General features: G+C 40.4%; 1 protein-coding gene across 1 annotated transcript; it reads right to left on the bottom strand.

The window, feature by feature from the left end:
• Nucleotides 1-7,195: 7,195 nt before the first annotated feature.
• gfi1ab (growth factor independent 1A transcription repressor b) lies at nucleotides 7,196-11,904 on the bottom strand. The gene is made up of 6 exons (XM_071536094.1): nucleotides 11,791-11,904; nucleotides 10,884-11,072; nucleotides 9,719-10,098; nucleotides 8,951-9,088; nucleotides 8,642-8,807; nucleotides 7,196-8,235 (listed from the first exon to the last, which is right to left on the bottom strand). Exons 1-6 carry the CDS (start codon nucleotides 11,900-11,902, stop codon nucleotides 8,057-8,059), a joined length of 1,164 nt encoding a protein of 387 aa, XP_071392195.1. The 5' UTR covers nucleotides 11,903-11,904; the 3' UTR covers nucleotides 7,196-8,056.
• Nucleotides 11,905-13,595: the final 1,691 nt, after the last annotated feature.

Raw genomic sequence — 13,595 nt, 5'->3', positions numbered from 1 at the left:
ACATTCTGCACACTAGATGACATATTGTAAGCGATGTAAAACCTATTTCTTATGAATGAACATGAGTATGGACTATTCACTAAAAGGCTGTAAAGCGCTCTCTCTTGTCACTTAGGTTCACAGGATTCCCTTTCCATGTGTTTTCTTTCCCCTTAAGAGAATCCTTTGTTATCAAGCCTTTTAACCAAAAGTGGATCCTTTTAATGTCACCTTCAGGATTCATTTGTTATTAGACATGACTTCAGATAAAGATGAAACAAGGCCAGTAAGACAGGAATGTGATGGCAGCAGCAGATGCGGTAAAAGGATTAGGATTGAACACAAAGGTTTTTTTTGTATTTTACATGTGCAGGTACAGAATATAGTATGAGAGTATTGTATGTGTAAAATCACCCGGAAATGCAGTACAGAGAGCAGAGGAATCTGAGGCAGACAGAAGTCCTAACTGAGCAGCAGCAGAAGAGCCTTTTTGTTCCTGAGTGACAGCTCACATCCAAATTGTGTAGTGATATGTAATGCTAAATGAACCGGATAAACATGTCTTTAAATGAGCAGACGGCCTTTGCAACCCCCGCTTTCATCAAACTTGTGGGTCTCCCCTAACCCCCCACCCCACCCCCCATCCTATGGACACATGCTGTTCAGGGCCCCAGACCCTCAGAGCAGAGCGGGGCTAATGGAAAGCTTTCAAGGCGGCTGGAGAAAAATGTCGGCTCTCATTTGATTCTGATGTCACTGGTGTGTGTGTGTGTGTGTGTGTGTGTGTGTGTGGTCACGGCTTCAGGATCCAAAACACACACACACACACACGCAAACACCTTGGTCACTTCACAGCCTCTCTGGAGTGATGGATTAGTCTGGTCTAGTCATGGGACATGCCATTATAAACAGGTCTGAAAACTGAAAACAAGGTCCTCAGTAAGCACCGCCCCCCCCCCACCCCTCCATGAGCCTGAATGTGTCATATCAGGCCGGGCTGAAAATATGGGCTAGTCCTAGAGGTTGCTATGAGATCCTTTATTGCTATGACACTATGAGATATCAACTAAGACAACAGGGCATCTCATACATAATTATTAAAACTTAACACAATAGAAAAAAATGTATTTATTAATGGTGTAACATTATCTAAAAGAATATAAAACACATGTAAACACACGCACACAGTTCATTCAAAATATATATGAGACACTTGACACCTCATATATGATTATTAAAACAATAGAGAAAGTCAATAGAGAGAAATTGATTTATTAATGGTGTAACGTTAGGTAAAACAATGTAAAACACATGAAACCACACATACATCATACTTTTGCTGTTTTTCCATTGTGGGATATCTCCTGGAGTGTTATTTGTGGGAGGTTTATGTTTGGATGATGTTTATGGTTTTTTGTTTATGTTTATATTTATGTTTGGATGATATCTATGTATTGTGCTGTTAGATGATGGTGGGTTAACATGCTGGATTTTTTGGTTTGTTGTTAGTTAATGTGTCTGAATAATTCCATGAGGGATGGGTCATGTAAATGACCAGACACGAAAATAAAATATTCATTCATTCATTCATACATCCATAGTTCATTCAAAATATATGTTGCCATGACACTATGAGGTACTTAAAATCAACTAAGAGAACATGGAACCTCATATATGATTGTTAAAACTTAATAGAGAAACTCAATTAAATTGATTTATTAATGTTGTAACTTTTGTAAAACAATAGAAACCACAGACACACACACACATCTATAGTTCCCTCTGTGTGTGCAGTAAAAGTGTGTGGTGTGAGTGAGTCCTAAAAAGAGTCCAGTGGCTCCAGGAGAAAGCTTGTTAGCCCGAAGAGGCCGGCTCTCCCACACGTGTTCGGCCTGTCAGCCGCTTCACTGGTGTCTCTTGTTATTATTTTTCTCTCATTCTCCTGCCTTTTCTTTCCCCGAGTCATGAATAATTTGTGTCTACGCCTTGCTGCTTGATGACAGCTGTGCAGTTGGCTTGCAGTCTATTTTTCAGATCAGGTGAATAATGAATAAGCCTTTGCAACAAAAGAGCTGTGTCCTATATGAGCCCGCTGCCTCTCCTGGTCCGTCCCAACTATCTGCCGTGTCAAGCAGAGCGGAGGGAGGGGCCAGGTGAGGAGGAAAGTTTCTCTCTCTCTCTCTCTCTCTCTTTCTCTCTCCCTCTCTCTCTCTCTCTCTCTCTCCCTCTCTCTCACACAGCATCAACAACTTTCCCAGTTGAAATGTGTGAACGTGCTTCAAAAAACAAATATAGCATATCAGCAATCTTCAGGGTTTTTTTTTTCTATCCAGCACCTGGTTTTCATTTTCATTGATCCTCTTTCCATCTTCCATCTACAGGGGCCCTGTATCCTAACATACTGATCAATGTGTCTTCTCATCATCTTGCCGATAGAAATCCCGTAGCTCTCTTACCATAACGTATCTCTCTGCACAACTTGTCAAACTTGTGTGAAATCTGCTGATCAGTGCGTGAGAGCACTGACCGCATTATTATTACAGTATACACAACGACTCTGCTCGCCCTCAGGAAATAATCACAATTGTTCTCTCTTCATGATATCTTTCCTATCTTTTCTCACCATGAATGAGATATTATTCTTGCACTCAGCATTTGCCATTCGCCAGATGTTGCTGGTGCCAGTTATTCGCCAGTGGCTTGGGTGTGATCTTTCTGTCTATGAGATGTTGCTGTGTGTGTGTGTGATGTGTGTTGAGCAGATTCTGTCTAGTCTAGTGCAGCAGGCCACGTATCACAGCTGTAAATCAGGAGACGGGGTCTGGTTTCACAAAGTGTTTAGTGTTTATTCTGCTTGCTGACCTGTGATAACGTCTCTCCTGCAGTTATCACGTCCCATATCAAGAAGTGCGTTTCTGCACATGAAAAAATAAACCCTCAAACAAATGTTTTGTAATCATTTCCAGCTGAACAAAATAAGTACTTTGGCTTAAAAGGTCCTGAGGTTTTGACTGGTAGTCTTTACACACCTCGTGAATGAGTTGATTGCAGACTGACATTGACTGAGAAACATATCTTCTCTTGTGGAAATCCTTGTGTTTGTATAGAGGTGTCTCCTCTCCTATTCCATTCATAGTCTATTCCATATTCTTTTGAAAAAAGGAGGCACTGTCATAGGTAATCAGGAAAAAAAAATCATTATGTAATATTCTTGATTACATTTTTTCACAGTTGCTTACACACATTTTCTGGAACTAGGGCTCTTTTTTTCAAAACTCAAAACACAAAACCACTAAACTCCACAAATCACTGACAAAATGAAACACTGCATTCAAAACCATTTTATCTCTTTTCAAAATGTTATTTTGTAATAAAATGACACACACAACCATCATATGAATACATCTTTTGAGAGTTAGACGTATGCACAGCAGCCCTGTTAAGGCTGTTACAGTAATGTATTTATACACAAATATTGTTACGCCCAAATACTGTATTTCAATCACAAATACTTTATTTCAACACTTGAATATGTGTTGAATATGTGAAGTGCTTTACATACAAAACACAATGTAGGAGGAGAAAAACAGAAAAAGAAGGTTTTCTGTAAAACAAAAAAAATTAAAAAAGGATAAAAAATGAGACTGCATCCTGCCTCCTATTTGTGTCGGACAGCAGCTTATCTACATCACAAGCCATGTTCACACAGACTGGTCGTCTCTCAGTTCTGCAGAAGATCTAAAAACATGATGTGATTGGTTAGGGTACAAGAATATTTCTATTTTTCAATATGAAATGACACATTACTGTAACATAGGCCAACCATCACTGAGTAGCACAGACCTACTGATGTGTAGGACTACTACTACTACTACTACTACTACTACTACTACTACTACAGTATACTATTAAAGAACAGTAGCATGGTGTAGAGATTAGGCTACTTGCCCGTTCTCATTTCTGAATATCTGGATGATTGAAGCTGCAGCAGCAGTGAAGCTCAGGTTGGTCTGGACTCTGCCTAGCCTCCCTCATGCTCAACCCATGTCGACCACATGGTGAACCATAGTGACCTGGATCTCATCTGAGATAACTGTTCTCCTTGCTCTTCTTTACCCTCGTCATCCTCTTCCTCCTCTTACTGTCACTCCTCTTCCTCTCACTGCAATTCTTCAGAGTTCCAAAAAGACCTACAGTATATTTACACCATAATTTAGTGCAAATCTTAACTACAGCTGATTGATTTGCAACAAATAATGGTGTATAGGTCTTTCTATTCACAGTGTGATTGTTTGGCTGTTTTTGTTTTGGAACTCTAAAGAACAGGTCCCCACTGACTTCAGTTGTTTTGGCTGCTACCAAGTTGTGCTGGCAACCTCCCTGTGTGTTATATGGACTAACAAATTTCACCTGTGTTTCATTTGGCATGATGGTGAGTAGATGATGGGTAAACTATTCCTTTAAGCATTTGGGATGGCAATACTTCTAAATGAACACATGCGATTTTTGTTTTTGAATGTTGTGTCTAATGTAGAGAACAAGAGAAAACTACACATTACTGTGTGTAGTGTTTTGCAAAAAGTGTGATAGAAAAATTCCAGATTGAGGATTTAAGCTTCTTTAAATTGTTTGAGATACCAAGAATCAAACCAAAAATCAAAGACCAAAGTATGCCTCTAAAATCCTTCTTTTATAATTCATGTCTTATTTGAGATTAATAATGAATTATCCAAAACCACCAAACCCAGAATAGTGAACTTTCTAATTGCACAACTATGTCTGCTATGTCAAGAAAAATTAATTCAATCATAGCTCTGTGTGTATGCATGTGTGGGTGTGTGTGTACGGATGTGTGCCTGCGTTTGTGTGTGTATTGTGCATGTGCCTTGTGCATGTGTGTGGTGTGTGTGTGTGTGCTTCAGGACCAACAAGAAGGCCTAGATTTGAGCCTCAGACTGCAACGCTCTGATTACTCACCCACTCGAATCGATTGAGCCGTATTCTATTCATATTTGATATGCCTCGGGGCAGTGGGGTAATGCTTTAAAAATCCACCCGTGGCCTTGGAGGAAATCTGGCCAGCCTAATGGCTCTTTGCTTGGAAAGCCTCTCTCAGAGATTTTGCTTGAAAAGCTTCTCTCAGAGGGAATCATACAGTATATTTTGTGTTCGGAAAATGTTATGTGAGAGGAGTTTGATCCAGAAACCTGCGCTTCAGTGAAGTGAAGAGGCAAAACAAATCAAACCTCCATACCTGCACTACACACCAGCGTGACGTCAGACCTGAGATACTTGCCCAGTGTTTTTTTTTTTTTCAGAGGCATGTGAAATGGCTGATGGTGGCTTGAGGCTGCCTCAGAGTGTTAAAGGCACTTAATGGCAAACTCGGTTTCATTTCAACAAAGTCAAATTCCCCAATGCCCAGATACAGAAGCAGCCTCAATCAGTCAGATCAGAGTGAACAGAAAGTGTCTCCTTTTCTGATGTCAGCATCACTCTTGATTCATCTGTGAGTCTTGTAGTTCTGTAAGTCGATTAGACTTGCTGACATTTTAGAATTGGGAATGCCAGCCTCTTCCAAACTAAAGTTTCCAAGGTTTTTTATTTAAAGAGAATAGGTTGCTTGGCTCTTTCCCAGCCAGTAGCACCAAGTTGCACAGCTACACCCCCACCCACCCACCCACCTAGTTTAAATGAGCATGCCTTTTCCTGTTCTCCTGTAGTCTGTTCATCTTGGGGTTTAAAATATTCAGTATTTTTGCAGGCCTGGATGTTGTACGATTTTGGGGGAACTGAGGCATAGAAAATCCTTGTGAGTCAGTGATTTCAATCAATGTTGAGGAAGGACGACTAACTGATTGTTTCACTCTTTTTTTTTCTCTTGTGTAATTCAGAGATAAGGTATATAAGAGCAGAAGTTGTAAAAAAAAAAAAAAAGAATCAAATTAATGAGATAAGAGTTGTTTAGGTCTAGACATCATGGAGGCAATGGAGGTTAAACTCACCTAAAAACTCATGTTTATGACCAAAATTCAGTCTACATCATAGTAAGAAGTTCATATTAGTAGTTGTTTACCTTTTGATCATGAGTGACATAGTTTAGCCACCTTCTGTATTTACATCACTGTCTATAATAATATCACCAGTGCGTTTTTTTAATCTGCTTGGCTGTCTGTCCTGTGATCCATTCAATGTGAAATCAATCTGTGCTCATTGCTTATTCTAAACTTTTGAACAAAAAAATCCTAACAAAAGAGGAACTATTTCAAACTAAAGTTATGACGTAATTATAGCCTCTTAGTAATGATCATCCCAGTCGTGCAAGCTTCAGTTCCCAGCTGTGTTGCTTCATCTGGGGCTGAGACACTTCTTTCAAAAGCTCAGTTTTAAAAACAGCTATGCGGGTATAAAAGCATTTGGTTAACGGTTAAATCTGCTCAGGCAATGTTTAAGGTTCAAACAAACGACTACAATGGTCAAAACAAACACAATCCATAGTAGCCTCTGGGCGATAAAAAGCACGAACATGAATACGGCGCGCTGCCAGAATTCCTTTGTTTTCATGTTTTAATAAACTACAAACAGGTTTAAAGCCAGGTATCTTCCTGCTGTTTTTTGTGGATTGTAGATGAAGGATTACAATAAATAAAAAACAAACAAACAAACGTCCAAGGAATTATATGACTTGCTTTGTGGTCTCCTCGCTGTTTACTTTGAGGCGGACCTGAGTCAGTGAGACTCGCAGTAAATTAGTCAATTAGTCCATCAGTTATTCCAGTGTTTTGAACGATAAAAGCCTGAGAAAGATAAACTACTTCACAGTAAAGCTATGAAGTAATTGAATAATACTGGTAGATAGATCATTTGTGTTTAAATAGCCTTCATTCAGCAGCATTCATTTTTTGGCATCGCTAATTAGGCTGTCATTGACACTGTACGCAGAGAAAACTGTAACATGGGACTAGAGCTCTGCAGCAAGGTGTTTTTTCTTATTCTGCTTTAATTCCAGGTGTCTGATTAACCACCTGGAATATAAGCAATTGACGTGATCAGTAAGAAGTTGTAAATTTGGACAGATTTTAATCCGGTCATTTTAATGATTCACTCTCTGGAGATTTGCCTGTCCTATTGTAGCTATTCATTAGGAAAAGATAAGCTTAAATTGTTTCATTCCACAATTTTATTGCAGTTTTCATTTCACTCAAACAACAACTGGAAAGTAAAATCTAAAATGTTTATTAGTAAACGACAGAACGTTCATACTGACAAGAAAATGTGCAAAATAGAAACTTGGAAGATAACAGCTTAGAGAACCGGCCTCGGGTCTGGGTTTAACCCTTATGTTTATTAAATCACACAGTCTGCGGAGACTGTTTTGCCAGCATCGTCCTGAACTGAAAACAAAATGCCACTCTTCTTTCGAGAGGCGCAGATTTTCATCGAGTTTTCTAGATGGCTATATTGCCGATCCGCTTATTATGTGTGAGTACAAATATTTTGGATTTAGTGCCCATTAAATGGGATTCATACACTCAGCAAATGTCTTAGGCATCCAGTCAACATACGAACATGACAAATTCAATTATCACGCCTTATCACGGCTTATGGTTACATTTCACAGCTTATCTCTGGTTTTCTGGGTTTTCATAAAAATCTACAGTAGTATTTAATAACCTAGTGTTGTCGACGTCTCAACACTGCAAAATGTCCATCTTAACAAGTCCTTTAGTTTCAGTCTTTAAATATTGTTTAAAAAAAAAAAAAAAAAAACAAGTCGCGGTGAGCTAATTAAAACTGTTTCCAATGCAGTTTCACCTGTTCCGAGAATTTTCTAGAAATAGGCTAAATGAAAGAAAGCAATAAAAGCGGATCACTCCACTAGAAATTTCAACAAGAAAATTACGCTAGAAATTTCCCCAAACACGTTGATTTGCATTGGAAATAGAAATAAGCGAAATGACCTCACCCCACTGTCAGATTTTCTCACTTGTTTTTAAGAAAAACACGATTTTAAGACTAACTTCATGGATTAAATGACGTGTTATGGGCATTTCTGCAGTAAACACGTTTAAACAGTTCATTTCAGTCCGTGCTGCGTTTCTTTGTGTCTCCTCAAATCCACCTTTCTCTGGAAACCTTTGCCGCAGAGGTCGCAGCCGAAAGGTTTGAAGCCCGTGTGCTTCCTGCTGTGCGTGATGAGGTTGGAGCTCTGGCTGAACGCTTTCCCGCACACCTGGCATTTGTGCGGCTTCTCACCTGAAGAACAGAAATACAAATCAATCACTGGGCCGTTTGCACTTCCAATTAAGTTCGCTTCATCCATACATTCTTCGCATAACTATAAATCCAAATGGTAATGTCAATTGCTTAGGCCTATATTTGTTCCATATCTGTACACCTGATGCACATTTGCGCATCCGACACATCTTTATATTTTCGGTGTTATTTTCAATATGTTCCATTGTTTTAATTATTTATGTTATTCTATGTTATTCTATCAATAAAGTTTCATCTAATCTAATATCAGGAATATTTGGGACATTTACGCACAGGCTCGCAGCCAGTTGCGCACCGATTCTTTAACGCACACATGAAGCATGCAGGGTGATTTATCGTCTCTACTCATGTTGTTGCAAGGTGTTTCTGTATTTCCTCTACTTGCCTGTGTGGATGAAGGTGTGTTTCTTCATGTCTGATTTCTGGTGAAACCTCTTCCCGCAGTACTGGCAGGGGTAGGGTCGAGTGTCCGAGTGGATGAGGAGATGCGTCGATAGAGTCGACGACCTTTTAAAACTTTTACCGCATATTTTGCAGTCAAAGCTTCTTTCCTGTAATGTGAGTAAAGATGAGTTAGTTTTGATTTCACGTCAGCACATACGTTAAACCTGAAACTGAAGGTCAGTTGAAAAGACCGGGAGGCCTGAAATGAATGTATAGGCAAAGATGAGTGTGTAATCCTCGAAGAAGTTACCTGTGAGTGCACAGCTTTATGCTGCTCGAGGCTTACTGCGTGTCCGAAAGTTTTGCCGCAGATTTCACACGCAAATGGCCTGGTGCCACTGTGCGACCTGCGGACGTGAACTTCCAAACCGTGTGGAGTTGAAAATACCTGGTGGACAGAAAAGACACGAGGTTATTGGTTTTGGAGAAGAGTGATTAATCAGGAATCTAAAGAATGATACATTTGAAAACAGTCTGGTTTTGTCAACGACAGGATTTAGTAGAGGGTAAACCCATCTTAACTCGGTGTTTCAGGCTGACAATCTTTATTATATACATTTACAGTATAGCCTAGATCATGATAAGTAGCCTAATATCAAACTGATACAAGTTATTAGTTAGTATGAGAAGATAGTGTCTTTAAAGGTGAGAAAACGCCACAAAAATCTGAAGCTGAAAATATGATTGCATTTTGTTTAATAAAATATGTTATTGTTCCCTTTTGAAGTTTTCTCTTTTAGCTTGCCCCCCTCAGGGAGGTCAAAGGCCAGGGTGAGTTACAGAGCAGCAGCCCTGGTGATGCTGGTAGGGATTCAGTATCTTGCTCAAAGACACTTCAGGAGGGTTTCTTTAACCATCAGGATAATTAATGTTGATTTATGGGCAGCAAAAATGATTTGTGGTTGTTTGTCCTTATGATGACCACCGTGACTGGAGTTGGCAGGTAACCCACCGTTTTATTTATCACTACAAAGGTGTGATAGGAAAATGTGTTGGCCTGGGTCTGTTTCCTCCTCACCTTACTACACTTGATGCACTTGTAGGCGCCGTTGAGGATGAGACTGGAGCACAGCAGGTCCGACTGGGCCTTCCCGTCGTGGGGTTTCCCGTGCAGGCCTCCCTCTGGAAACAGCAGCCCGGCAGCGGCGTGCCTCCTGTAGTCGCTACTGTAGGTTTCCTCTCCCAGCGTCCTGTCCGCGAAAAGGGTCGAGTGGCCGCTCCTGTCCCCGAAGAAGGCCAGCGCCGGGCTCCGGTCCAGCTCCAGGCCGTGATGGAGGCTCTGCTGCACCAGGTGCCGCAGCTCGGGGCCCGGGTAGCCGCTCCAGGCGTACGGCCGGAAGGGAACCGTGAAGGGCTGGGACTCATCCACCAGAGGCGATAGGGATTTCTCAGAATCAACTGTGGTGGGAAATAGATTAGCCCGGATGAAATTTTAATCATTCCCGAGGGGAAACTGGGTACATAGACGAATAAGAGGGGGAACGTTTACTGCACGTTTACTAAGCACATTTAGGCCATCTACTGTTGCAAAATGTGGCGTAAAGGCATTTCAATGCCAACAATAGCAAAACAAGCAAACCCCAATAAGTAGTAATCAGTTTTAGAAGAATAGGCTACAAATATAACAGCAAATCGCCCTCTCTAATAATAATAATGATGATGATAATAATAATAATACTAATAATAACAATAGTAATAATAATACTAATAATAATATTAATAATGATGTAGCCTAGTGATAGGCCTATCATATAAGATTAAAAAATAACCTAAAATGCCATAAAGCACGATAAAGTCAGTGTAAACTCACAAGTCTCCATAGATTATAGTGATTTTTCGTTAGGGAAAATAGTCCAGATCATGTTGCATGAACCCACTTCACATGAATTATCATTAATCATGTCCTAAATGTGCTGGAAAACAACAAGCTCACAACATATTTTAGATAGGCTAACGAAAAATGACTATAATATATAATAAAATATTGATAGAGACTTGAAGTGTGTCTGCGGTGCTCAGTAGTGAGTTTATACTTTTATCACAGCATAGTTTTTGGTTAGCCTATTTTTTATGCCCGAAGACATCACTTTAATCTTCCTATTATTCCTCAGCTGTTGCGATGTGTATCCTTATAAAATGTATTATGGGATGTTTTGTTATAGGCTACTGTGTCATGGCTGTACCAGGTGATGCAGAGGGAGACGGGGGCCTCCAGAAGTCCTCATAGTCCGAGGAGCGTCCGCACACACTTTCGCCACAGCTCAGCGAGGATTTGGGGGAAAAATCTGCCGTGTCAACGAGGTGGGAGTCGGGGGAGAGACCGTACCCATCCACCGTCATGCTGTCCGTATCCTCCGGGAGCTTATCTGTGTCTGAAAGAAAACACACAGGACAGTGAGCACCCTGTCGAAAAAAACCCATCATAATAATATATACTGGCCTATTTTTAGAAGAATGCTATACAGATAGCTCAACACTGCAAGTCCCTATAGGAATATTATAGAAATATTATAGGAGATAAAAACAAATGTCAGAAAGTAGCCTATCAAAAGGTCACTATACGCCTACTATCGAGTACCACAGACACACTGCAAGTGTCTAGGTAGGCTATATAATACGATTATTATAGAAATATTATAGTGGTACCATAGAAGATAAAAAATAACATTGGTCGCTATAAACTCACTATTAAGTCCCAATAGGAATATTATAGTGATGTGATTTTTCGTTAGGGAGATTAGGATCAGTTCCACTGTAGCCTACCACTAAAGATCAGCAGTTACACAATATTTTTGTTGTATCGTAAAAAACAAAAACAACACTTATTTTAGGCCTGCTCAAATAAAGCACGCTGCTCTTTAGTCCTCAAAACTGTTATTGGCGAGGCTTTTACGCATGAGAACAGATTTCTCTCTGTGCCTATAATAATTTCATATATAACCAACATGTTATGCTTGTAAATTGTTATTTTGCTGTGATTTAAAACAATGATTTTGATTGAATACAACGTTATATATCGTCAGATGTGATATAATTTCAAGATGTATGGACACAGTCTACCAAACCAACCCACAGTGTATATCCACATACCTGAGCATATGTGCGCTAATATAGTATCCAACTTGCTGTAGTCATCCTCCAAAGTCCGGGGCTGGTGGTAACTGTGCGCCTTCTTACTCTTCACCAAGAAGGAGCGGGGCATTTTGCGCTGTGTTCAGAGAAAATCAGTGATAATCCAGCAATCGACGTGTCTCCTTGTATGATGATGCTACGTCTTCACCCTGCAAAGATTTGATCTCTACTGGTTGGGACGTGTGGTCAAAGTGCTTTAAGAGATTTCAACCTGAGAACGGAGCATGCGCAGACTGTCCCTCCCGTCTGCCAGGTGTTGGGAGGACAGGTGTCACCGCGGTGGCTGCTCAACTCGCTACACTGCAAAAAATGTCCACTTTAACGAGTCGTTTAATCCAGTGATGCGTCTTATCTAAGCAGAAAAAAATCTGCCGTACGAGGTGAGATAATTATTTTCACTTCTCTCCAATGCAAATCCACTTGTTTCGGTACTTTTTCCAGAGGCAAGTGTCATTTTCTTGATAGGCGACTAGCGAAGTGTTTTTGCCTTTACCTTGTTTGAAGATATCAACACTTGTTATCTAAAGGAAATCCTCAAACAGACACATGGAATTGGCAGATCTTTTACATTTCTTTTTCAAAATAAGATTGTAAGCCTGAATATGAGACTAATTGACTTGTAAAGATGGACATTTTCTGCAGTGTAGCAGACAGTCTTCTGCCTCTAGCTGCTAATTGGTTGTCCAGGTCTTTCGGATCAGACTACAATGTCTCCGGGGGAGCTGAAGCCCGTGGCAATCAGGATAAGTGATACACGCTTTATCAATGCGTTACTCAATCTTGGGTGGACAGAGAGAGAGGAAATGCGGAGGCGCACCCCGGGGTGCCTGGACACGCTGTTAAGAGCCTTGCAGCAATACAGTGGGTAAACTATGAACTTACAACAGTCTCGTCTTATGTTCATAATGTAGCACATGGATACTTATATTTACATGAAAAGTAGCCAATGTTGGGGGGTTTACCCCCTTGAACAGTTATAGGAGAATGTTTTCCTAAACATATAGACCAGGCATGATGACAAAGTAGCCTAAAATATGGGAATAGCCCATTAGTATGTGTTGATGAATCAGTCTAAGCTCTAGTGGTTCCCAAAGTGGGGTCCGGGGACCTCCAGGGGTCCTTAACGGTGTCACCAATTAGCACAATGACAGAAAAGGCTGTAAGATTGATTTTGCTCATAGGTTTCACTGCCCACTACACCTTAATTTAGGCCTATATAATTCTGGATAAATTCTAACAACAAAATGATTTTAGGTGAAGTGCCTGATGTCTGATGTATCCTATTTGTTTGGGGCCCTTGACATGAACAAGTTTTGGAACCTCTGTCCTGGTCTGTTGGCCTATGGCTATTAAGTGACAGACACTTGCCGTCCTCACGCCTGCGGTGCCATGACAGTTTCGCATTACCTGCGGTGTTATGTTGAATAGAAGCCTAACAGAGACAACGTGTTTTCTGTTCGCCCAGGACGCACAGTCGCTGTTTGGGGACAGAACAAAAGCTCGATGACCAGCACGTCAAGGGCCCTTTCATCTACTGTGAGCGCAATAAAGTGAAGACAGGGTAGGATTAGGGTCCAGTGATATAATGAGAAACTAGGACCTCCAGTGGGTAATCAACATAAGGCAAACAACCACCAATGTAAGCAAAATCAACATAGGCCTATTTTCAGAAAAAAATACATTATTTCGTGAGCTTGGGATTCTAAGCTTAGCTATAGGTCTATCTGTTTTCTTTTCTTGAGTTATCTACATATTTATGATCT

The sequence above is a fragment of the Centroberyx affinis genome, unplaced genomic scaffold (genome assembly GCF_046629955.1).
Source record: "Centroberyx affinis isolate AG114_WGS23_722 - 3 ecotype Tasmania unplaced genomic scaffold, CSIRO-AGI_Caff_v1 ptg002825l_1, whole genome shotgun sequence".
Lineage (NCBI taxonomy): Eukaryota > Metazoa > Chordata > Actinopteri > Beryciformes > Berycidae > Centroberyx > Centroberyx affinis.
This window is presented reverse-complemented; position numbering and strand designations above follow the sequence as displayed.